Source organism: Leptidea sinapis, chromosome 19 (genome assembly GCF_905404315.1).
Source record: "Leptidea sinapis chromosome 19, ilLepSina1.1, whole genome shotgun sequence".
Classification (NCBI taxonomy): Eukaryota; Metazoa; Arthropoda; class Insecta; order Lepidoptera; family Pieridae; genus Leptidea; species Leptidea sinapis.
This window is the reverse complement of record NC_066283.1, coordinates 640,857-668,495: the sequence shown is the minus strand read 5'-3', so window position 1 is coordinate 668,495 and position 27,639 is coordinate 640,857. Positions and strand designations below refer to the sequence as shown.

At 36.3% G+C, this 27,639-nt stretch overlaps 1 protein-coding gene across 1 annotated transcript; it reads right to left on the bottom strand.

Annotated features, from left to right (window-relative positions):
* Positions 1–1,046: 1,046 nt before the first annotated feature.
* LOC126969751 (heparan-alpha-glucosaminide N-acetyltransferase-like) lies at positions 1,047–27,639 on the bottom strand. The gene is made up of 10 exons (XM_050815312.1): positions 27,235–27,639; positions 24,470–24,689; positions 21,098–21,221; positions 18,361–18,537; positions 13,900–14,071; positions 12,507–12,580; positions 11,677–11,810; positions 7,982–8,149; positions 6,148–6,371; positions 1,047–4,691 (listed from the first exon to the last, which is right to left on the bottom strand). The coding sequence occupies exons 1-10, from the start codon at positions 27,479–27,481 to the stop codon at positions 4,513–4,515; spliced, it is 1,719 nt and encodes a 572-aa protein (XP_050671269.1). The 5' UTR covers positions 27,482–27,639; the 3' UTR covers positions 1,047–4,512.

The window sequence follows — 27,639 nt, the reverse complement described above, 5'->3', positions numbered from 1 at the left end:
TTCTATCTGACATCGTGTACTGGTTTAGTGCTAATAACCTGTTGTTCAATAGCAAGAAAACTAAATACATTAAATCTACCGTACCAATTGTCAAAAATGTAGATGCAAGTGTTTTGTTAAACGGAGAGGTGATAGAACCGGTGGAATCTGCTATATTTCTCGGCATAACTCTAGATTCCAAATTACAATGGGCCCCCATATTGAAGGATTGGCGAATAGTTCTGCCTTAGTTCTGCAGCATACGCGGTTAAAAAGATTAGACAATTAACTGACATAGATACGGCGCGACTGGTATGCTTTAGTTATTTCCATAGTATTATGACCTATGGTATATTGCTATGGGGCAACGCTGCCGATATTAATACAATATTTGTGCTGCAGAAGAGGGCTATTCATGCTATTTATAACCTAGGTCCTGGAGAATCATTGAGAGCAAAATTCAAAGAAATTAACATCTTGACTGTTGCTTCTCAATATATTCTTGATAATGTAATGTATGTTCATGGGCACATAAGTGAATTTTATAGAAACTGTCATAACCATAATGTTAACACCAGGAACAGACATAACCTTATAATGCCTACTACTCGGCTAAGCCGAGTTAGTAAGTCTTTTGTGGGGCGATGTATATACTTTTACAACAAGATCCCAGAAAATGTTCAAAACAAAAGAATTGTTAAAAAATGTTTGTGTGGTAAAGGTTATTATAACATAAATGACTTTCTTAATGAAACAACAGATAGGGAATGGAGTGACCACCCTCAGGCTATTAAATAATAAGTTAAATGGTACAATATTACTTTGTAAACATATTTTTTCGGTGAAAAAGAAGCCCACTGAGTTTTTTGCGCCCGTTCTTCTCAGGTCTGAGGCATTCATTTTTGAATGGGTGGTAGTTTTGATTCTCAATAAGCCCGCTACATGGCCAACAGCGCCAAAATGGCGAATATCAAACAGGCACAAAAGCACTTTAACATTTTTGAGACATGTTTGTTGAGGTTAATTGAACTAAACTATGGATTTTTAACGTAAATAAAACAATACAGTAGATAACATAGTTTATTTGTTATAAATGTTTCGTACATGGTTAGTTTGATATTATAATAATTTTATGTATAGTTTATAGCTACATTGTCTATGTTCGCTATAACGCCTTTACAATAATATTCAGCTAATAGCTAAGTATAATAAAAACTAAAAAGAATGACAGCCAAATCAGTCCTAACCGAGCGTGAGAGGGGTTGTATAAAAACTGCATGATTACCATTAGATATCAGATCAAACACTGGCTGTATGGGCTTCAACCGTTGGTCTGTTTTAAACAAAATTGAAACAAGTTACTTCACGTCGTCCTCGCCAACCATAATTCAATATTTTTTATATAATTTATTTTGCGACAATCTCTTGTTGGTGTCATCTTTAATGCGGTTTAACAATGTCATTTAGAATGAATAATCTACGTTAAATTAATTTCTTTTCCATACATCTGACAAACCATACTTCAACCTCATGTAATGTGCCAAATCTCAAAATATTATATAATAATTAAGTCTTACTAATACGCAATTTAGTTTTGGTACGCTACACCCCGTGAGACGAATATTTAGGTGAACAATGTTACAGTTATATATATAACATAATATATAATATACAATACCCCATGATATCATAGATATTATACTGCTATTGTAAAATTAACAAAAAAATACTCCGTCACTTGCGAAAAGAGTAAAAAAAATCACACGAAAAAAGGTAATCAATGACAATTCATTTTAGTGACCGTTTTAATAATTGTGTGTTTTCGTATCATTCAGTTTGTTGTGCCAATGGAGTAATTAAACGAGTGGAGACGTCAATAGACACGCCATATTGAACCACGTCCGGAGTTCACTACAACGGACCTGCAGACTGTTCTGTACTCTCTGGGCTACATTGCTGACTGTATTACTTGTCATACTCTCGGATCATACATAGCGACACAGTTTGTATTCAAAGGAGACACGTACATGACAGGACTACGATACACATCTCACACAAACTAATATTAACAACAAAACACTAACTTAACAATATCAACTAATCTCTACCAATATCAATTAAGATCTTATATTTTTTATCAAAATAAGCTGTTTTATTACGGTTGTGAAGTAAAAAAAAATTCCGGTCGGTGATCATTTACTATGAGCCAACATGACGCACGTGTTCTCACAAAGGACGGACGCATCCTACATCGTTGCAACAGACAATTCTAAATTTAGATGCATGTCAAACTTATTTTGTTGTAATCAACTTGCGTTCTAATGTCGTACCGCCAGCAAAAGTTCTGGTTTTATCATCGTCCGTGTGTGTTATGTTATGTGTATATTATCGATGTTTTATTGCAGACTCGGCAGACAGCTTCAAACATAGATCAACACGGACCACCGGCGGATCGGAGGGGAGTAGACTCCGCATAACTAGGAGTTGTCAGAGTACAAGTCCACGCAGCTATGCGAATTTAATAGAACTAATTGAAGCCGCACACCTCCCTAGACTAAATCTAGTCGCGGGTTTGAGTAGTCGCCCCACAATTTTTTTTGTGAACTGTCGAAACGTAGTATCGAAAAATTCTGGAATTTATCGATAATAATGCTACGTCTAGCATAGCTTGTCATGTAGTGGCGTCGCTTTATTACACTGTTATAACGCAGAATGTATCACGTGTTTGAGAAATTACTGTTGTAAGTTTAACGTGTGAGTTTCGTAGTGATAGACGATTGTTTTTGTGTGGGAGTCTGAGATAGTGTGCGTGACGCAGATTTCTCCCCACCAAAAATGACAGACAGTTACAGTTACAGAAAAAACGCTGTGGCTTCTTCTCTCGGTGGACCGTGTTACTCTATGCTGGTCTCAAAACAAGTAAGTAAACCATACGTGTTGCAGCAAGGGAGCTCCAAATAGCCACGACTATCTTTCTCAATCGTGTTATTTCTGTGATAGTCTATAACAAACAAATATTGCACTAAATCGTTTCTCAACTAATCAAATAAGTACGAGTGGAACTGAGAACGTCAAACGTTCATCGAACGACATTATTAATACATTTACGAATAACGCCACATTAACATCATCACAATAAATACAAGACGCAATTTTTTGAAAATTCAAGTAACAACAAAATATCGTGGGTGCTACTTTTTTTAAACACGGAAGTTTTTATGCATTCAGCCATCAAAATTCAAAATAAGTTTAATTGCGTTATTATTTATTTACCGTCGTATATGTAAACATTAAAAATAAAATTTAATTAATATATAAATAGAATGAACGCTGCAAAATAAACCTATCATATAAACATTATATACAGTTTTACAAACAACTTCCATCATGCATTATTTTGGAGGTTGAACAAGGCATTGATGTGATTATGTAATCAGCGATAGGACCACATTTGACGCAAATTTTTGCTAAAAATATATTTCTACGTTCTCAATATACAATAAATTCTGTTAGAAAGTATAGACAAGTTACACAATGGGCATGATGACAATATGAATCGAATAATAAATGGTTTTCAAATTCTGATAAATGGATTACCTATCAAAATTTTACTCAGTTGTGATTAAAACATTGAGAGTATCGAGATATAAGAAAAAAAATTAAATGTTTAGTGAAGCACAAATCAGAGATAATGACGTCACGGCTCAATAATGTTGAGCGCAAGGCTTGGAACGGTTTGCATCTATTTTTATTTCTTTCGTAGTATAACTCTTAAGGGAGTTGTTTTATGAAATGATATGATAATTATCTTATTAAATGAATCAAGACAAGCGTACCTACCGAGAAGTGAGCTCGCGGAAGCGTCCGTTCATTTCGTGCGGTTTTGTTACTAACTATTACGTAATGTGCTCAGACGCGGTCAATGTACTTCATTGATATACGTAATATAAGTGTAACCAAGTTGTTTCATTTTCCAAGTTCTTGTATTGTTGGTTTTCAGTTTCCAAGCCATCCGAGACTCAAGATCACACGAGTTGCGATCAGAAAATGACGTCATAGGCAGCCACCGTGACTCTTACGAGCGTCATCGTGCGTAATTCAGCAACTTATAGCTCAAAATATTTTTTTAATAAAAATACGGGACGAGACGGTAATTGATACGCCCTGCCCATTACAATGCAGTGCCCCTAAGGATTCTGGAAAAGCCCATAAATTCTGAGCGGCACTACAATTGCGCTCGTCACCTTGAGACATAAGATGTTAAGTATAATTTGCCCAGTAATTTCACTAGCTACGGCGTCCTTCAGACCGAAACACAGTACGTTCTGCTTCACGGCACAAATAGGCGCCGTTGTGGCATAGGCACCCATAATCAATCCGACATCCTGTGCAAAGGAGCCTTCCAGTGGTAAAATTTGGAAGTAGTAGCCGTGCACCGGGACTTCATACAAGGGGAATCCAAAATCTGTCATCACGCCTATTCAAGATAGTAGATCGATATATTATATGGGCAATAACGAAAGCAGAGGATCATCACAGCGTGATGAAAATTCTCTTTCTGTGGAGGGCGACGCCGACCGCGAGCCAAATCAGCATGGCGGCCGCGTGGGCCGTCAGCAGCTGGGTGTGCGAGGGAGCAGCCAGGTGCCAGTACAGCGGGAAGTGGCGCTTCAGGAGCTCGCTGCCCACGTACAGCAGCAGAGCGTTCTGACCTGCAACAGACAGTGGGCGCACTTCACACAACCATCATTCATTCAAACAGATTTAACTTCATTTATGAGCATCTTGTACAGGATGCGCCTGTATTTTATCAGGTGATTTTACTGATGAATTGAAACACTGAAGTACAATACAGTATTTATCTTCCATTTCTAGCACACAGAACGAGGTGCGAACGAAAGCGCGACCGGGGGTGTGACGTCATTGACTAGTGAGCGCCCGCCCGCATTTTTAAAACCTTCGGCCGGAAATACACACTTTAATCGTAACTATCTTAGTCATTTATTGGGATATATAAAAAAAAGTAAAACCACAGTTTTCTCGTCATTTTTTGGAGATTTATTTGCATGTATTTTACTTTGGTAAAAAGCCCATTGTTTCCGCAGTAAAAACAGAAGTGACAGATGGGCAGCTATAACTCAGTATAATTCTAGTAGTGGGAATCCGAATATTGCAACACCAACCGGACTCATGTCTGTTTTTGAAGCATCCGTGAAGCTCTTATGCCAATTTTGGAAATGTGAGTGCATTATATAAGCGATAGTTTTATTGGCTTCTATAGAATACTTATCTATTACTTATACCCAAGAATTAGGAAGAGGGGTTTTCACAAATTCGTGTACAAAAGAGCTTCTTGTACAAATTAACTAGTTGGTCTAATTTTTGAAGCAAAAGATGTCCACAGCATTCAGCTAATTTGAGGAAAAAATTAAGGCAAGATTCCTTACACTCGACTTGCATGGCATTAATAGGACTAAATTTCATGTTTCCATTATTTTATTGCCCCAAGCAAAAAATAGTATCTTTTGACATGACATAAGTGTCATTTTATTGACAAACCTAAATGAATAAAGTGATTTTAATTTGCTTTGATATTACAGGCTGTTGCGATGAAATTGAATTATTCGTTCAATTTCATTGGTTTCTTAGAGAGTCGATTACAACATAACGCAATGAAAATATTCCGACGCAAAATATACAGTGCACAAAGAAGTACGCAAAGAAAATTACGAACCGAAATTAATATCTATATATAATTTGAAATATCCAATAAAAAATTTGGAAGTTGCTTCCCAAAAATTAACATTGGAGTCAAAAATCTCCCAATTTTCAGCTATAAAAACATAATTTTTATAAAGAATTTAATAGAATTATTACTTTTCTAAAACTCAAACCGAACAATTTTTCAATTTTATATGTAGATATTGAATAAACTAAAGAAAATCTGTAAAATAAATGCCCATTTGCAGCTTAGCCACATGATCAACACAAATATTGTAGGGTTGGTTGTAGCGTTTACAATCCAAGTCAGTCCGCGCCTTAAGACGTGTTTCTTATTATAAATATATTCAGCTCATATAGTACTTATTTAAGCCGAGCTAATTAGTCACAAGCAAGACACATACTTCACAGATAGATTCATATTATAAAATAATACAGCTTCCATACCGGCGTAGTACAGAGGGCGCCCGCCCCACTTCGTCTTCAAGTCCACCAGGAAGTACAGTGTGGCCTGCACGAAGAAAGCCATCCCGGCCGTCACCAGGCAGTAGGAGAGCGACCACAGGTTCTTGTTGATGGGCAGAACACCTCCGTTCTTGGAGAAGGAGCAGAGCGCTCCACCCGCTGTGCCGAACACCACCGACCAGAACACCCACCGCATTATCCGCGCTCTGCAAAACGCCCTACTTATAATACATAGGTAGTGGGCCAATTCCATTCCATAGTTTGCTTATTCTAATTTAAAGTAAACTTAAAAACTAGAAAACCATCACAGTGGTGGCCAAAATATAAAAATTAGTAGCCAATAGCCATGAGGATTTTATTATATTTTAAGAACCCTGTATGTATCATTATTCTGGACCCTTATCCTTCTAAATGCTTTGTGTGTAAATGTTACCCACAGCTGACAGGTGTACATGCCTAGGCAGAAAGTTTTGAAGAGGGTAGTTTTTACATCCCTAATGGCTGGGCACTTCGGGTTTTGACCGGCCATGTCGCGATGTGCCCAGTAAACAGTCGGGCGGATCGACGATAACAAAGTATTTGTCGATATTGCCAGCTGATCACTGGGTCGATCATGAAGTTGTTACATTTCGCGCCGATGGTGGCGCTCTCTTCGCACTCTCCGCTTGGTTTACGCGAGTGTTGTTGTTTCAGGGTGGTGTTATTAATCCATTCAGTAAATAAACTGATTCAAAATTGCATCGCTTATCATTATTTGCCACTTATTACTATTACGCTTTCAGCTATACACATACTGACACACGTTGCAGTACCTACAGCGTGCAAAAAAAATTGAGTACTGTACTGTAGTATTACACAAATGTAATTTGAAAACAAAAATTATTAACGATGCGGGACTCGAACCCACAAGCGCTCTTTCACTGACCTAACCGTTCGAGTAACGTATCGTTTATAAATTTTGGTATATATTGTTCACCTCTCAGGTTGTGGCTTCATATTCAATCAGTACTTAATCAAAAAATTTCAGGATTGACCCAAGAGCAAAATGGTATTCAAAAACAAGTTAGTTGATTACAGTTAAACATGCATGCATCACTCACAGGCAAACTTAGTGTTTATGTCATAAAGCTGTACAGTTATTGGCGCATTTACGCGTCGTATTAAGTGGCGTACGGCTTCGGCGTGTTGGCATTCGCATTTTTCTATTGTGAAGTGGAAGGCCTTACATCCATTCGTAAATAATTTTTGTACTCTTTTGGTGTAAATCTCAAATTCTATATCAAATACAGACGAGAAAATGCTTTCTTTTCAGTGACCTGTGTTTACACAATTCAATGCGATCCCTTCTTTTTTCTGTTCTGTAGAACAAGCGTGAAGCTAGATACAAGGACAGATATAACATCGATTGTCTTCACCAGTGGGAGGCTCCTTTTCACAGGATGAAGGATAGATTATGGGTACCACAACCGCCTATTTCCGCCGTGAAGCAGTAATGTGTAAGCAATACTGTGTTTCGGTCTGAAGGGCGCCGTAGCTAGTGAAATTAGTGGGCAAATGAGACTTAAGATCTTATGTCTCAAGGTGACTTGGTGTTTTAGGTTTTTCAAGAATCCTGAGCGGCACTGCATAATGGGCAGGGCGTACCTATAACCATCAGCTGAACGTCCTGCTCCTCTCGTCCCGTATTTTCATTAAAAAACACTGAGGCCACTACATTCGCTAACAGCAGACCAAGGCGCCGTTTTCCCAGCTGGCCGGTTAAAGATCCTACGGATGATAAAATGACTTTTGACTTTGACACACACGGGTGGCTTACCTGGCGTGGTTGTAGGCTAGCATGATCCTCATGGCATGTGCACCCGCCTGCACGACTAGCACTCCGGACAGTATACCCAGCAGACCCTCAGGGTCGTGGGGCTCAACAGTGTGGTATACGCTGCGGAAGGTACCTCTTTGGTACAGATGAGTCGGACCCAAGATTAATCTGTAAATAACATACTAGTTGTTTATTTCACAAAATGACGTCAGACTTAAACATAATCAGACTAAAGCACATTGAGCAATTTTTTCATAATGTTAACACGAGAAACAAACCTAAACCTGTTATGCCTTCTACTCGGTTAAGTCGAGTAAGTAAGTCTTTTATTGGACGATGTATATGCTTCTACAATATGATCCCAGAAAATGTACAGAACAAATGTGTTGCGAAATTTAAAACAATTGTTATAAACGATTTTCTTAATGACACCACAGAGTGGGAACGAAGCGAACACCCTCAGGCTCTTTAATTATAAATGTTTATTGTACGATATCACATTGTAATCCATATTTTTATATATAAATATATTCTTGCGCCCGTTCTTCTCAGGTCTGAGGCAGTCTATTTTGAATGGGTGGTAGTTTTTGCGGTTTAATAAATGATTTTGAATAAAAATATTTGAATTTGAATAACAAACGGGGACCAATGAAAACCTTCCTGTTAACGCCTAGCATGAGTTTCTGGAACGCTCGCTAAATCGTCGCTGTGACATTTGATGTGTTGCGTCATCGCCGCTTGCCGCCATTTCAATTTCATTAACTTCCTTTTAATTCCGGCGTTGAGTATTAGCTACCTAAATTAGTGACCTCCGTTGTAATATGTAAATTAAGTATAATCAAAGCAATTAAAATTAAGTGTATTAGTAAGAGTGTCATTTTTATTATTAATAATTAAATAGACGTTCCACCCGCTTCGCTGGGCGAATTTTAAAAGGCAATAAATTAAATTTTATTCATTTTTTATACAGGGATTTAAAAAACGAAAATTATAAAAAAACCAAGGAATTATTTTATTTCGTAAAAATCTTTACTTTATTATATCTTTCGTGTCGATTTACAATGAAAATAAAGAAAAAAGTATTTTTTACAATGTATTTTAAATGGGGCCCCTTCCATGCGCCAGCTCAATTTTCAAGATATCAAGCTCATCTCATAGAAGGTTTTTTTTTGTCTAACAAAGAAACTCTTCATATGTATTTAATCAAAAGAAAAAAATTGTTTTTATTCTGACGCAGTCTTATTAGACTATATATAGATCACACCAATATAAGACGCCATTGCCTCAACACTCCTGTTGTTATAAGGGTTGACCAATGATAACGCTGCTGTCAATGGAGTTTTCAGTATATTTTATGGATTTAGGGGAAAACGAGCCTGTGTGTCATCTTTAAGTAATTTAATTGCGTCCGCGTCTGCTAACGAACAACACCAGAGAAATAACAGCGCTGAAGGCTGCTTCGATTGAAGGTTCCAAGCATATCACGCCACAAGTTAGGACATCATCCCCACCATCTGGATGTGTGGCGGTCCTCCACAGAGCGGTTTTCAAGGAGCTTTCTTCCACGTACCTATGAACTTCCTTGTGCCTTCTGTGTTTCCGGGACGATACGACATTGGTGCCTTCAAAAAAAAGCGCGTACACTTTCCTTAAAGGCCGGCAACGCTCCTATGATTCTTCTTGTGTTGCAAGAAAATGTGAAAAAATCACTTAACACCAGGTGACCCGTAGGCTCGTTTGTCCTCCTTTTAAATAAAAAAAATGAAATTTGTTGTTTGTGTTCAAAACTTAAAAATCAATATATTTAAATTGATCTTTAAAGAGAAAAAAATTATATAATCTTTAGATTTACTGCGTATATAAAATGTAATACGAAGTATTTTCGTGAATATGTTCTACGAAAATGAACACCACGAAAGCAGTATATAAGAATCAGTATTTACCTGTGAAATGTTTCTTTATTTGGTTTGTTGCTGTTAATAACAACACAATCTTACACAGAATACGACGCCATTATATATTTTAATTGATATCCGTTAAGCCGCAGACTAAATACGATAAAACACTAAAATTAAAACGCGGTCCAATTAGACAAGAGACTAATGGACACTAAATTGTTTCAAAATGGTTACATGGTCTTCATCTATTACTTCTCTGTCTCACACCTAGGTTTTTATGTAAGGAGAGTTATCTCACTGTCACACAGGGTTCGTCTATTACAGTAGTATACTAAGGGTATGTTTGGGAAATAATTTATCGATATCCTGTCGATGATGAAAGTTCAGCTATATGCTTACTTAAATGTTTCCTTTGCTAGGGAAACCAAAAGTGACTTCTCTGGGATAGAACTAACCTTACTAGATTAATGTATACTTATCTCAGTATTCCTTAGCACTAAGAGTTTATATGAGTGCGGCGGTAAGTTAGTCAATTTAAGGGTTTACCTCAAAATTACTTTTTTTTTCCAATTTCTTCTTATGAGGTCTGCTGTCAGTCCGTTGTTAAATTACAGGGTGGACCAAAAGTCCGTTTACATTTGAATCGGTTGCCGCGTCTAGCAGCGGCGGCGGAGGGGGGTGGAAGGGTTACGCATTGCAAGAGCGGCCAATGGGAATTTAGTACCATGGCGTCGTTTAGCGGTACTCAACGTGCATTTTGTGTACGCGAGTACTATCGAAACAACGATTCTGCGACCTTAGCTCAACGAAAGTTTTGCAATAATTACAAGATACGACACAAAAATCAAGCTCTATCAGGTGTGTTAATTAAAAAATGGGTGCTCAATATTTAGAAGACGAGTTCAACAACGTATTTACGTCGATCTGGCCGGCCTAGAACGTCAAGGGACCCCGAAAACGTGGAGCGAGTAAAATCGTCTGTTCGTGACCAACCGTGGATATCAACTCGAAAGCGGTCTGCTGTCTTTAACGTGCCAAGATAATGACGTAGTAAACCGCATTCTCAAGAAAGATTTAGTCTGCATTCCTATAAAATCCAAATGGTGCAGGAATTAAGGCCTCAGGACCATGCCACTAGGTTGCAGTTTGCGAACGAAATGGTAGAGCGATTCACCAGTTTTACAAACATTTTTTTCTCAACAAGGCACACTTCCACGTAAATGGGCATGTTAATAGACAAAATTGTCGTTATTGGAGTGACACTATGTCATGGTGATTAAAAACCCCTGCATTCCAGCCAACCAACCGCGTAACTCTTGATGAATTAAAGGATCGTATTCGCACAGAAATCCAAAACATCTCAACAGAAATATGTAAAGATGTCATCGAAAATTTCCGCTCTAGATTGCAGCAATGCCTATTGCATATGGATGATGTGATTTTTAAGAAATAAATTCCCCTTTTGTTTACTATCGAAAACAATAAACAATTTTGATCTACTGTAATTAGTTTTTTTTAATCATCATTCCAATTATAAACGGACTTTTGGTCCACCCTGTAGTTTGGGAGACTGGTACCTACTGTATTGTACCAAAACTTAACAATTAACGGAATTCACTTCATTTACATGATTCGAAAAGGAAAAATACACTCAAATTGCTTCTTGATATACTTGGAACATTCGCCTTCATCATCCTCGCCCTTTTATGTGGTAATTGAGTTAAAATGGAAAAATAAGATACAAAGCTTCTTTTTATTTTTTATTCCTTAAAAACATATTAAATCATAAAAACATACCTGTCAATATACCCCGCAATGCCAGCCGTGCAGTTCTGCAGTGAGAAGTCTCCTAAGGCAGTGCGATGTAGGCCTCCCGGGCCGGAATACCCCCGGGGACAGCCTGGGGCCGCTACTGTTAGTGTGATACACACCTGGCAGAAATAAGTTGATTGTTACTCTACTTTAGCTGAGGACGCAAGCTGATGTATAAGAAGAACCGCCCCTTTTGATACAACTTTGCTGATTTTCACACAACAAACCTTTAATAGCTATTATGTCATTAATCTAATATAATACTGTAGCATGTAGGTACAGGAGTGCAACAGGCAGAAGTATTATAGGAGGTGTGTCACCTACCTATATAATATATAATGATACCTATTATATCGAATAATTTATCGAAAGAAAAACATATTTTTGCTTTAATACAGAGAGCGAAATGAATAAGCGGTACATGACGGTACAGAACAGAACAGAGATTTAGGCTTGCATGATAATTTTATAATATAGCGGCTGATAGAATTTTGTTGTTAGTTTGTAATGTGACGGAACAACAGCTAGTGGTTGGCGAGTCTTAAAATACCGACGAATCAAATGCTGTTGTAGTATACAAATAAAATTTCAAAACAAAATTTTATGAACGATGCGGGTCTGGAACCCACGACCTTTCGCGTTCCGTGCGAGTGCTCTGCCAACTGAGCTAACCGTTCTTCCGTTAAACGGAAGACGCAGTGTTTGTAGGCCCCCACAAGATGGACTGACGATCTGGTCAAGAGTAAATCATTTGTAACCATTTTCCAAAATAAATCGAATATCATATTAATAAACGAAACACAGGCATCACCCACCTGCACCGCCACCAGAAGACACGTGGCGAGCCACTGTTGCCAGCCCGCCGCCAGGTCCCGCACCAGTGACCGACCTGAACACATTACTACAGATACAGATACAATAACTAATAATAATAATAATAAGTGTTATATAAACAGTTGCCAACGTCGGAGTAACGTCTCTACATTCTGTTGTATGATGTTACAACGTTTCTATTTGAGTGTATGTTCGTTTCGGGAAAATGTTTCTTTGCGTTTACAACCAGCCATATACGAATAGTACGTCTACAAAAACTAAAGTATAATGTATACATTATTGAAAAGAGAAAATTTAAAAACCCTTTTCGCCGACCTATTATTATATGTAAGTATGAGTGTACATACTGTTTTAACAACAGTGTTCGGCAGACATAGCACAGGCTGTGTCTGCTTTGTGGCTAGATCATTGTGTGCAAGTGCCGTAGTGAAGGGAAGCTATACATGCAAGACATTATAATAAAGATAACTGTCAATCAATTTTAATTATTATTATCAGGGAGCGTACAATATGTCATGGCGATGTCATACAGGGTGGAAAAAAACGAATTGTTGGTTTTCATGACTATCTCTTCATTTAATTATGCGTGTTATTTAGAGGTAAATATATTAGTTATAATTTATAGCTAACGCATTTTGTTTCCATCCCATTAAATACTTATTTATTATATTTCAGAAACTATTATGTTAGAATCAAACGTTGACAGACTATCTGGCACTACGTTTTTTGAAACATCCTGTGTCTTTATATTAATATTCACGAAACGGACATGAAATGTACGCTCCCTTATTATTATATGGTAATGGTAATCCTAGGAAAAAACTATATTCCCCCAATAAAACATTGGAATGAACATGTTCAGAAGCGGGCGGTTCTAATAGGGGTTAAAGTACGAAATTGCCGTTTTATTGTAATTGGTACTTCGAATTGACATAGAACCTTCATTCATTCTTCTTTTAAAAATGTGCAACATTCGATTATCGACTTTCAGTTGTTTTTTTTATTCACTTCTAATTTCTTTTAACTTTCTATAGGTGTTAATATATCATTTTACACTTACTTAGGTACATTTCAATAATGTATCGACAGCTAGCATTGGACTGTAACTAATAACAAACTATATAGGACATAACTATGGATAGATAAGATCTTGTCGTAAAACGGTGATAGCACGGAGATATGGTATTGAAAACGGCCGTTTGACAGGAAAGATGGATACTTCGAATGATTTTTGAATACGAGTTCCGACGCGCTACTATCGCGGCAGAAACAGCTCGCAATATCAATGTTGCGTTTGGAGAGGACTGCTAATGAACGCACCGTGCGATTTTGGTTTAAGCGCTTTAATAATGGAAAATTTCATTTATGGATTACCTGGGACTATGTTCTGGCTGGTTCTCATGAAGGCACACTCCAGGGCTCCCACGATGAGGTACATAGCTGCCAAACGTTGCAACACTCCGGGCAGTCGGACATCCCCCCAAGACACATTGACAGAGCCCAGGCAGATACCGATGAGAGATAGTGCCAGCGATCTGTATATTACCTTTGAGGACAACAACCAAAGAGTTCAGTGTTGTGACATGTGTCATATTAAGTGAGAGAATAATACCATATATTATACTTATTATTTAATTGTCACTGTTTTGTTATTTTTAATTATTATTATTTTGTATCGTATTGCACTGTTTATTAAAATGGAGTGAGACTTCGCTCTTGATCGCTCGGATATCCCCACAGGAAATTTGTTTTTTTAGTTTAAAGCATTTAAAATACGTTTATATTGGTGAATCGAAGGTGCAGAAAACGAATTTGGAATAATTTTTGACATCAAAGATGGCCGCCGCACAAATATTATGATTTCAACAATATGGACATCGTATCCGAAGTTCTCGAAGGTGCAGAGAAAGAATTTGGGATCATTTTTGATATCCAAGATGGCCGCCGGGCAAAATTTTTATTGGGGCTATATGTATGCATGGTGGTTATAATGATAACCCTAATGCCAAACTACTAAAAGGCAACTTTCGGAAATTGTTGTGCCAATTGGAATAAAAATCGTTTAAATAAGGAAACTGTGTTAGAACACGAACACGAAACACTTAAAAACGTCAGTACAAACGTCAGTCTTAATGTATTCTTTTTCACTGCATAATATTAATACAACTGCTCCATCTTCACGGACTGATGATGCAAAGAATGAAAGTGATGGTATCGTAGATAACTCATAAGAAAATGGAGGCATAATTTCTCGTTTACTAGATCATAACTAAGCTTGTGAATATACAGGGTAGTTTTTTGAGCGGTGAAGGTCAAGTCGGAAACTACGAGATTTAGAGAAAAGTTGTGAATGGAGTCATGCCCTCGGTTTATAAGAAACCAATGACTGCATATTGAGTTTTTTAAAATTTCTTGAACTTTTGACAGAAATCGATCCGAATGATTTAAAAAAAAATTACAACCTGTATTATTGAACCAATAGACTCTGTTGTTGATAAGGATCAATCTTTGCAAAAATATGTTATACTAAAAATGAAATTTTTGTGGATTTAGAATGTAGGTTGCATCGACTTATTCGGTTGCATTAAGTTCAGTCGTTCATTCGTTCGATGGTCTTCCCATCTCAATTAATTATATTTGGTTCCCTTTACGTCATATTTGTTTACTATTTAAGACACGTAAGAAAAATAGACTATAGTCAGTACCCGTTTATCCTATCGCCTTTTTTTATGGAATAGGAGGACAAACGAGCGTACGGGTCACCTGGTGTTAAGTGATCACCGCCGCCCACAATCTCTTGCAACACCAGAGGAATCACAGGAGCGTTGCCGGCCTTTAAGGAAGGTGTACCCATGTCGTATCGTCCCGGAAACACCGCGCAAGGAAGTTCATTTCACAGCTTTGTAGTAAAGTGTCGCCTAGATATTGAACTGATTTGGCCGGTAACATGTACACTACATAGGCACCTTAATGAATTTTATAGAAACTCCATATGTTAACACTAGGAACTAATAAAAATTTGTTATTCCTAGTACTCTATCAAGTCAAAGTCTTTTGTGGGGCGATATATCAAAATCACTTTATTCATGTGAGTCAAGGTCATGTGTCTTTTTATGTATCAAACGCCACGCCGGAAATGAACCCCTTTGTTACTCTTTTAATCAACATTTACACCTTCATCTTTTTATAAAAAGTTTCAATTACAATTATATGTAAATTGATGGAACAAGAATTCTCAATGCCCTACATGAGTAAGTCAAGAAAGTAAATGAAAATTAATATGTAAAAACAAGAGTTATTGAGTACAGTAGTTGCATCATCAACATTCAACACACACAGTAAATAGATAAAGATATTTTGCGAGCGTTTTATCAGCGATTATAAAAAATATACCAATTTTAAAAACATGATCCCAGAAAATGTAGAAAACAAATGTGTTACGAAATTCAAAAGAATTGTTAATAAACCTTTATGTGGTAAAGGTTACTATAGCATAAATAACTTTCTTAATGATACCACAGATCGGGAATGGAGCGGCCGCCGTCAGGCTATTTAATTAGAACGTACCTATATATTACTGTAACGTAATTCTATTTAAAAATAACAATCCCGCTGAGTTTCTTGCGTCCGTTCTTCTCAGGTCTGAGGCATTCTTTTCGAATGGTTGGTAATAATTTTTAACATTTTATAAGTGATTTAAAATCGTACTTTGAATAAAACTATTAGAATTTGAACAAATAATAAGAGGTTGCCAGTCCTTGAGATGGAATTTTGTTTAAGGAACCCGTGTCCTATCGAAGTTAGAAAAGAAAAGAAAGAAGATGTTATTGTTATTGAAAAAAAAAGGATGTATACATATTGAACACAGGTGTGTAAATACACGGATTTGATTGAAATATTGACCGACACGCGGTAAAATAATTTTATTTAAATATATTTATTAATAACGTTACAAATTTACATCAATATCGCAAACCAAAAATCACGAGGATTTGTCCGGATTAGTGCTTCTAATCCCGCAATACCGAAATCTCGGTATGCAGGATCCCGCAAATACCGAGATCCCGCGGGATTGAAAATTCGTAGTCCCGCAAATGCCGAGATTGAATACAGGCCGCGGGATTGGAAGCCCTAGTCCGGATTGCTAACACGAGTTCAGTTCGTTTAAATAAATAAAATTAAGAATAGAAAAACTTAATTAAATACATACACAAAGATTACAAACAAAGCATAATTAGACCAGGAGCCCTATTACGAAAATCGAAATACGAAGTTTCGGTTGACGGATCGTACATTTTTCTATTACGAAAGTGTTTCGAATCCGAAGATCGAAACGAAGTTCGAGATTAGACATTTTGTCTTTCGTTTAGCTTATTCCTAAATTCACTCGACACATACGTTTTCGTTGTTTGACATTGTTATGGTCGTAACAACAACGTCACTTTTAACGACAGACTTATATGTTTCGTTTTAGATAAAACATATTTATTTTATTATAAAATGGTACGTTTTTTAATGTACGAAGAGGTCTTCTTGTACGAAGAAAACCTTGAAAGAGCAAGAGAGCGACGTCGACTCCGGCAATATTTATTAAATAAACAAATTCCCGATGGTTGATTCCCTAAATTGTTATGAATTATCGCCATAATCATACTTTATTTGAAAAACTTTGTGAAGAGATTATACTAATAAAGCCACTATAAATGTTTCTATTCTATTCTATTCTAAATAATACTTACTCGCATATATATAACTTTCACTTTACTTCAGAAAAAATTTAAACTAAAAAACCGCGAAAGTATGTTAAACTACCACAGACTAAATAAAAATATAATGCAATAGATGACATGATACGTCAAATTTAATTTAACTAATAAAGCATATTTTCTTGCAGTAAAATAGGATTATTTTTTAAATAGATAATTTAAACGGAATATAAAGCAATTCCATTATTTAAATACATGTTAACATAACGAAAAACTTATTTGTAAATTTCTAATTTGTTATCGGTTTTGGCACGATTTACCGGTAATATAAGTATGTACATTCATATCATCTTTGTACAATTTTTTTATGTCTATAGTTCCGAAACGAATTACGTCCGCACTATACGGATCCGAAGTACTTTGGTAATAGGATTTAAATCGAAGTTCGTCGTTCTTTCGTTTCGGACCGAAACTACGTATTTCGATTTTCGTAATAGGTGCCCAGGATCGCATTCAGCCGATCGCGCTATTCGCTCGGCCGGTGGGCGGTGACATAGAACCCGATGTTTGACCCACTTAGAATGTAAGCTACACGATGTTCAAAAAGTGCAAATTTAACTTATCTCTAAAACTTTTGTTTGTGATGCTATTTTTCAAAGATGGATCAATATCATCTAATAGCCGAGGAACAAAATATTGTGCTGTGCGCGAATCATAAATGTTATAAGACTGTTTTTAAGTGTTTTTTTGTGATTTTACTAGTGGTTATTTCGTGACAAATTTTACTTTGAATTTCATAATTGAAAAAATGTTCCTTAAGAATATTATATTACAAAGTTACACTTGTACAGTTGGCACTGCTGTAGTGCCAACTTACTTACACGAATCAAGTTAACTAAAGATCTAAATATTATATGCTATTATAGTTATTTCTAATTATAATCATAATAATTATATTAAATAGCATTTAAATATTAACAGTAGTTAAATGAATGTAATTATTAATTGGGATATGTTATGACAGTTCATGACGTTGGTAGCGCTTGTTAACACATGAAGCTGACACAAGTCACTCATAAATCGTGGGATCATTTAACGAGTGCTAGTGGTATTAGTAGTGGTATCTCACTTGTCTCAAGGCGGTCATCCTCGGCAGGGAAGTCCTGAGCCTCGCGTTCAACGAGAGCACCAGTGACTCTCCCATGGTGAAAGCGAACCAGGGGAACACCACGTCGGCCACACTGATGCCGTTCCACACGGAGTGGGCGAAGACTCGGTACCCGCCGCCGCCCGAGTTCACGAATATCTGAAAAACAAAATAATGTCATATCAACATTGGTAGCTATCAACAGAATGACCACCAAGAAACAAACTACTCGACGAATTGTTATGTTTTTAAAGTGATAACCATCACTTCTAGGATTAATACACAAATAAAATTCGAAAACAACATTTTATGGACGATGCGAGACTCGAACCCACGACCTCTGGCGTTCCGTGCCAGTGCTATGCCAACTGAGCTAACTGTTCTTGTGTATAAACTACTCGGATGAATTCACTCGGTAAGTACTTGTGGTTATCAGTGCTCCCTTAACGTTCTGGTGGTGCGGTACCGAGGCTGGGGCGTGCTGGTAACATTGCCAGATAATGGCGGATTCATCCTAATACAAGATTTAAATAGAAAACCAGCTTGGCACATCTGCTCTTGGTAACATTGCCAGATTCTAAGTTTACTTTTTTTATATTTTATATCTATACCTTACAAAGTTCATCCTAATCCAAGACTTAAATAGAAAACCAGCTTAGCACAACTGGTCTATCCTTATTACATTTAATGTATTTTTTAAATGTTTTCTTAGTTTCCTCTAGAGATTGAGTATCATCCTCCAAATCTCCTTTTTTCTTTTCAAATATGTTTGGAAACTCAAATGCCATAGTTTTTGGCAGTACCACCATTGCATACTTGATATCATCATTCTGCTTGCCGATGGCTGATAACCTAACAATACGTTCCTCGCCGGGATCTCGCACTGCGTCCGCCGCACAGACCAGCCAGAGGTGAGGATGCCGACATGGAAGGTGGGGTGGGGGCGTTACGAGTGGCGGCACTACCTTTTTTTTATGGAAAAGGAGGACAAACGAGCGTACGGGTCACCTGGTGTTAAGTGATCACCGCCGCCCACATTCACTTGCAACACCAGAGGAATGACATGATAGCTGCTAGCCTTTAAGGAACGTGTACGCGCTTTTTTTGAAGGTATCCATGTCGTATCGACCCGGAAACATCGAAAAAGCCTAGTGAAGCAAATTGAAAGACGAGCTGTTGCTCTTCTAAAGAGTCATATCTAGAGACCGGATTATATGCTACAAAAAATGACCAAAGTATGTAAGTAAAATAACTAAAATATGCACGAAAATCGATAAATATGCATACAATTAAACAGGAAAAAATAAAGTCTTATTTTTAGTTTATTTTATAAAAGCTTGTACTGACAATCGTATTTGTGAAAGAAACTATTACAAGACATACCTACTTAGGTAACAATAAGATTTAAGATTTAGCTTTAAAAATATGTACTACTAAGTACTGTTCTAAATGTTCTGTAGACAAATTGTGTCTATGATCGCTTAGTAAATTTTTGTAAGCGGAAAAGGAGCGTTCTGCGTCTACTGAGGTTACTGGGCAGAATTTTTTGAGTGCAATGTTTGGGCGTACTATGAAAAGCATCGAACGATGGGCGAGATCGAGCGTAAATATGCACAATATTTTTTTTTCTAAAATATGCAACTACCGCTGAAACGGTACTAAATATGCAATATGCATTTGCATATAATCCGGTCTCTAGTCATATCAAACGTGTGCTTTATATAAATACTAGCTAACCCGACAGACGTTGTTCTGTAGATAATAAAAAAATACTGTTTTATAATTTGCCAATAATATTTCAAAACATCAAGAATTATTTCGTAAAAAATGCTCTCTGTTGTTATAATGAAACTGTTCCACAGTGGAACTGTCAAACCGTGCGTCACTAAATTCTCTCATAGAAAAAATATCCATACAAAACAAATATTGAAAATAAAAATAATTATGGGTCCCAAATCGAAATAAGTACTATCCTATATCTCAAGTTGGTCTAAACTGCACTCCATGAAGTAATCCCCGTTAAAATCCGTTCATTAGTTTGGAGTGGACAAACAACGTGACACGTAAATTATATACAAGGTGGTTTTATTGAGAAGGGCGGTGATGGCCAAGTCGGAAACTACGAGTCTTAGAGAAAAGTCGTAAAACGAGACATGCCCTCGACTTATAAGAAAACACATTATTAATATAGATTTTTTTTACAAATTGCCTTAAATATCTCACTTTTACCAAATTATAAATTGCTCAAAATGGTTTCCGTTGACTACAATGCATAAGTTTATACATCTCTCTAATGACCTTGCTAAATTTGATACCATGACAGGATTTATCCTCGATAGAATATCAAGAAAAAAAGTAAGATTAGGAAAACAAAACTCACCTTCTATTCAAAAAGTTTGAATAGAAGGTGAGTTTTCTTCCGTGTAAAAATAATAAAACAAAAAATTTGGTATTTACTTTCATTTTAAGTAATACATTTCTTTGCAATAATTGATCCTTATCAGCAACAAAGTCCGTCGGTCCAATAATACAGGATGTAATTTTTTTTGAAAATCAGTCCCGGTCGATTTCCGTCAAAAGTTCAAAAAAATTTAAAAAACTAAATATGCAGTTATTGGTCTCTCCTTTCACAACTTTCCTCAAGTCTCGTAGTTTCCGACTTGGCCATCACCGCCCTTCTCAAAAAATATATGTATATTGAGATATAAAGGCTGGTTACCATGAGCGCGATGGAGAATCCTCTGAATATGTCCAGAGAGCGAAGACGGGAGCGAGGCGGGGCGCGTGGTACGCTATCCTCGGTGGTCAGCACGCGGGTTTCGGAGCCCAACTCGTTGTCCTCTCTGGAAACAATGACTATTAACAACCGCACCGTGTCAGAGAAAAAATCTTTGAATATCAAAATAATTTTCATATGGTGTAATTTTTGTTAGAAAAATATAGAAAAAATTCCGAGTTTTAAAAAAAAACATATATATCCTGTGGGATACAGTGCCAAGAGTCCTTGATGATATGTTATGATTTCAATGTAACTCTGAAGATACAAAGCCAGCTTACCTGACTCTTTATTGTAAAATAATTTGGTAAGAAAAATAAGTAAAAAGATCGCATTTTTATCAAAAATACAAAAGCTTCTCTGAGAAACAATAGTATGTGTCTTATATTATGATGTATCTCATACCAACACCACATTTTTTTCTCAAAATTGATTCCATAAGAATTGTTTTTGATGTCATTTCTAATATACTACATACTACTACCGCTTCGGAAGCAAATGGTGCTTTGAGAGAGAAGCGGCGCAAGAAACTCTCGCAGTATTTTTTTTGCGCTCTTTTTAATGAAATAGGTATACAATATTGTACTGTCATTGCTAATATTGTTATAAACTAATCACTTAGATGTCGGATCACTTATATATTCAGCTGTGGAGTTATAATATTTACGACAGCGCCATCTATTATTAAAACATGTAAACTTCTTTAAAGATAATGCCTGAACAGTGGCTGAGAGTTTATTATAAAAGTGTATACATTTACCCTTAAAGCTATAATGTATCTTATTATTATATTTATATATTATAAATGTGAATGTTACTTTGTTACGCTTGCCCGCCCCGACTACTCAACTGGTTATTATGATATTTTCCACACACGTAATTGTCAGAGGTACCTACTGGAAAAGGTACTTTTTTTTGCAAAATTTTCAACAGTTCCAGATACAACGACACTTAAAGGAGGCTATAAATGCAGTTACTCGGCATGGCGTAGAATAAATTTGGGATTTGTGGAATCCAAGATGGGCACCGCTGAACATCCTTACTATCATTATAATTATTAATGTAACAATATGGAATATGGATATAGTTTTAAGATCGTCAGATAGGGGGTAAGTATAGAAAGAGTTTGTGATGAGTCTTACCATTACCACAGTCTGAATATAGTTTCAGAGGTTCTTGGGGAGGCTGAGAACGAATTCAAAATTATATTGTACTATTGTATTGTATTGTGCGTGGACTGCGAGCAACAATATAATACAACAGTGGGAGTCTCCTTTGCACAGGATGCCGGCTAGGTTATGGGTACCACAACGGCGCCTATTTCTCCCGTGAAGCAGTAATGTGTAAGTATTACTGTGTTTCGGTCTGAAGGGCGCCGTAGCTAGTGAAATTACTGGGCAAATGAGACTTAACATCTTATGTCTCCAGGTGACGAGCGCAATTGTAGTGCCGCTCAGAATTTTTTGGGTTTTTCAAGAATCCTGATCCTGCGCCACTGCATTGTAATGGGCAGGGCCTATCAATTACCATCAGCTGAACGTCCTGCTCGTCTCGTCCCTTATTTTCATTAAAAAAAAATGCTGTCTGATTCTAGCGTCATAATAATATGTAGCCTAATGCTGTCCCGACCTCTTTTTAGTTAATAATTCAAAGACAATGTTATTTAGTCTTTTTCAGTACTTTTTGCGTTTTGCCTATATATAATATGTTATATATAAATAAATGAAAGAGGTTTTCATTTGTGTGCGCATCACAGAAACCTACTATATGAAGTCTTCTAAGTTTTATATCTTAGACACTTGGTCCTTACCTACATGCCTGCGAATCATATTATTAAGTACGGATTAAGTACCAAACTCGGCATAGATAACCGGCGTGAAGTAGCGGCATAGTGCCGCTATGTTTCGCATAGGTTAGTGTCGAGGACCAGACTGGCCGCCTGTGTACATTCAGCATCCCACCAAGGAGTAGAAATTGTAGTGTTAGGTTTTTTTTAAAGGAAAATTATTATCTGCACACTGCACAGATTGCCTCTACTAGATTTTCACTATAACATTATTTGAATTTGATAAACGGGAGGACTTTATTTTTTGATCAAGATCTGCGGCGAAAACATGCCAATTGACATTGGATGATCTGTATTTAAGGGATGGGGAAAAAGTTTTAACAAGGGGTAGCTGTGAGGCATATGTATTTTAATAGAGTAATGGTCACTACCATATAAATCAGTCAGAATGTTTCATGATAGAAGGAAGGCCAGACAAGGTGTGGAATAAGGACAGGTACAATATACACTTTTGGGGTTTTGTAGAGGCGAAACTCTGCGGGTCGGTGAACCATTATAAAGGGAATACAGAGATTAGTTTCATCAAAAATATTAAGAAGGGAAAGAGCGAAATTATCATAGATACTAGAACCCCATGGGGTGTGATGTGCGTTTAAGTATCCCAATAAGAGAATAGGAAGAGCGATATAAATGGAAACCAGAGAATTGATTTGGAATATGTTGAAATATATTTTTACTCTACTTGAAAAATATCGTAAAATATATTTTAGTAGTTATTTTGTCCAAACATAGCATAGTTACATTTTATATCATACGTAAGCGATCTCGCATTTCAAGGACGATCAAGGGGTTCTTCTTAGTCTGAGTTGAAGGTAAGAGGGATCAGATCGCGAAAGTTATTGGTGGACAGACATGGTCACTTACAGAAAATCAGAAGCCCAAACTCCAGGTTTGTCACCTATGGAGCGCAGTATTCTGAGAGTCAAGCTAACTTCAAGCATTAGAAATACGGAACTGTGCTATAGGACTGGCATTGCAAATGTGGGAGCAGGGGCGTGCCTTCCATGTACGCAAATAAGCAATGCGGTATGCATTGCTTATTTGCATTGCGTTAATGAGAACCTAACTTAATATATACCACTAGTGTTAAAGTAAATTTAGTCGCGTTATTCTGTTACCAAATTTCTATTGAATACCCACCCAGTAAGTTTTAGCTTACGTTAAATACCTGTTAAAAACTTTTGATATGAACTCATAATAAGACTGCCTATACCAACCCACTCAGTTAACAATACAATTACACTACTACAGAAAACAGTAGGCTAGATAAATATGTTTCAAAAACGTGTGTTCACAATTTAACAACGATAATAAACTTGCCTTCTGACCAATCTAGTCGTGGAATTCTAACAACAAATTTTTGCAATATAAACTGCCGAGCCCAGAACCCATAATCTATCCCATTTGCTCTCAATACTCATTATACAACTGTTGCATAAAATACAATAATTAAAGTAATTGTAACATACCTCGCAAAATATCTCGCATAAAGACGTCCAGCAACAACCCTCTTTCCAATTCCTTTTACAATATACCACAGAGTTGCCATCGACAGCAGCACTACAACAGCAGTAAGTATCGGCAGGTAGGCTGCGTCTGGTTCCGCTGTCATGCGAGGGAGGCACTCATCTTTTACAACCTCGGTCACATTAATGCTGTACTGTCCATACTCCTCAAACTTATAGGTTCCTGTTTAATATCATTACTTATGATAAATATATAACACTAGTAATGACGTTCTATACATATGGACATATCATTTGCAGTCTGATAGCGGAACGGAAAAAGTGTGTTTAGAGACAATGTAAGCACACTTTTCTCCTTAGTCGTGTGTCAACTGCGCGTCAATCAACAAGCCAAAGTGTGCTATAAAAGTGCTCAAATAATCCATTAGCAACGCAAATAAAAGATGGTGTGACTTATTATCGGTAAGTTTATTTTATTTATATAAGACTGGTTGCCAAAAAGCGTAAATAATTTAGTAAAACAAATATTTTTTTATTAAATATGGTACAATTATTGACAAGTATTCACATCCTTAATCACATCATTAATTATTGACAGATGAAAAGACGCGACAAGCACACAGTCAGAAATTTAAACTATAGAGTCGCTCTTTTTTTAAAGGCCCAGTGAACAATAAGTAGCAATATCGAATTTTGTGTACGGAAAGACCTTGCCGATAGATTCGCTTTTTAAAAGCCCTTAGAACAATATTGTATTATGTGCACAGAAAGTCATTGCCAGTGAATATGAACAGCTTACAATAAAGTGAACAATTTCAAACTAGTACTATTTACATGGTATCACAGACATATTAAATCTGCAAAACTTTTTCAGCTGTTTACATACCCGAAGTAGTTGCAAGATAAAGAAGAAGAATTACAATTATAAACCAATTAAGTCGAGTGGCAATTGCTCGACTCATTTCCTCGAGGTTCATTTATATATCACCACTCATATATTTAAAATTTCATGATCATAAAGAATGATAAAACTTGTTTAACATTAAAAGTACTGAAATCTTTATATTCACTGTTTATGTATGCGGATGAAATGAGCCACAGATTGAAACTTGCCTTTTCATTGAGTGTCAAAAAAATGCAATTATACATACAAATTTTTGGCAACATAGAAAAGTGCTACCTGGTCTACACAACTTCTTAATGTCTAAAAAGTTTTTCTCTCAAATGTACTTGAGGCATAAAGCTCGCCCATCTCTCTCTGCCCTCATCCAGCCTCTTGTCCATCCTATCTTGTAGTTGTAGGGGGCCTACCAAGACTATGTCTTCCAGTATGTGGTCACCATTTGAGGACTACTACCCCAATGGCTATTATTAAACGTAAAAAGTTTTAGCTCTTTAGCACTAGTTATCTTTCATATACACTATAATCGGAAGTGCGGTTTAGCACACTACGCCCTGAACAAGTTTTCACATTCATTTTGTTTTTAAGATGCTTCTTTCAATAGTTTTCTTATATATTCTCTCGTATCATCTAATTATAAGCAATCAATTAGTAAACATAAAATAAATGCGATAAAATAGACGCTGCGCCCGAGCCAGAATGGCGCCGATCTATGGCATACTGTGGCGCGAGGGCACTTGCGGTTAAAGGGTACAATATTCAGGAAACCTCCATCAGGCATTTTCAGGACTGGTTAAACTCCTTCTGTGAAGGAACGTGAGAGAATGGGAGAGTGAAAATTCTTGAATGCATGACAATTATGACATGTGTGAGAGGGAATGAAGATAAGAACATTCTAGAAGCACGAAGCTAAGCTTGAGCTAACATTCTAGAATTTTGCAAAAAGGACCAAATGTCTGGATGAATCGATCAAACATTCTAGACATATGATTTATCCCTAGAATGTTTGATTTATAATGTACCACACTTATGTATCAAAATAAAACATTGACTCGGCTTGCCTAGAAAGTTCATGAATATTGTAACTTAGATATATATAAGCAGGTGGGAACACAGCCAGGTAGTTCAGTTACGAGATACCAAGAGAAAAACTTCAAATAGATAAAAGTGTGAATATTCCAACCAGTGATTAATTATGGAGTGAGTGTCAAGTATGTATAAATTAGGGTAATTGTCAGTATTTTGTGTGTGCCATATTCGTCTATCTACCGGGTGTTTTTTAAATTCCTCTTAAATTTTCTTAATAAATCCTTTGAGTTCAATTACTTTTCTATCCATGAATCCCAAGCTCCCAACAATATTTTAAATTTTAAGATTAATATTTTATTATTAAAATAAAATTTCTTATAAGGTGAGATTTAATAAGAAGTGGCATGCTATTCATTATCATTGCATTAAAACAATATTTATTTACACAATCTAGACAAAGTGATGCACCAACAATACTCAAGTCATAAATTACTAGAGTAAAATATATTAAAAAATTTAGATTTTAAAGCCAAAATCACTTATTGCTGTGAACTATATGCATTTATTTTGTAGGCATATCAAATAATTAATTGGATATCCATTTAATTATTTTATAATTCAAGTAATATCTGACAATTGCTTAAATCAGCTTTTGTTGAAATGTTGGAGTGATGACTCATAGACACAATAGCAAAGATAAAAATATCTACTATCTACTAAAAACTTATAATTGAACTATGAATAATTTATGTTAGTTACTTTATAATAGATTAGCCTTCATAATTGCATTAATCAGGTGTAGTAAGTATGACTAAATATGAATACATTATGATCATACCATTACATATTTCTCCATTGCCACTTTTAATAGCATAATGCAAAGGGCTTATGGTTTCAAGAATGATGTTTCCCGTTTTTGATAATTTTGCAGTCTCCAATAACATGCAATTCTCACATTCTTCATATTGACTCCAAAAAGTAATGGGCTCATCTGTTATTAACTCCAAACATGCTTGATCATATCGTAATGTTTTCGCACTGCAATTACGAATAAATGCACCAACGTTTTCGAATTGGCCCAACATCGTTCATAAGGCAAACATAACAAATTTATAAGACACGTATTAACGAATATAATAACTATTATTTATCTATAATGATAAATTAAACATTATCATACACAATCAGTAATCAAACAAACTAACTAGAAATGCAGTTTGCACAATCACAAGACAATAGAAAC

What these genes read in the sequence shown, in the direction of transcription:
- LOC126969751 (XM_050815312.1), bottom strand. Translation starts at nt 27,481, where the DNA reads ATGTTGGGCCAATTCGAAAACGTTGGTGCATTTATTCGTAATTGCAGT. An exon ending in ATTGCGGGGTATATTGACAG is followed by an intron (nt 8,150 to 11,676) that starts GTATGTTTTTAT and finishes TGTTATTTACAG; the next exon opens with ATTAATCTTGGGTCCGACTC. An exon ending in GCGCCCTCTGTACTACGCCG is followed by an intron (nt 4,692 to 6,147) that starts GTATGGAAGCTG and finishes TGTCTGTTGCAG; the next exon opens with GTCAGAACGCTCTGCTGCTG.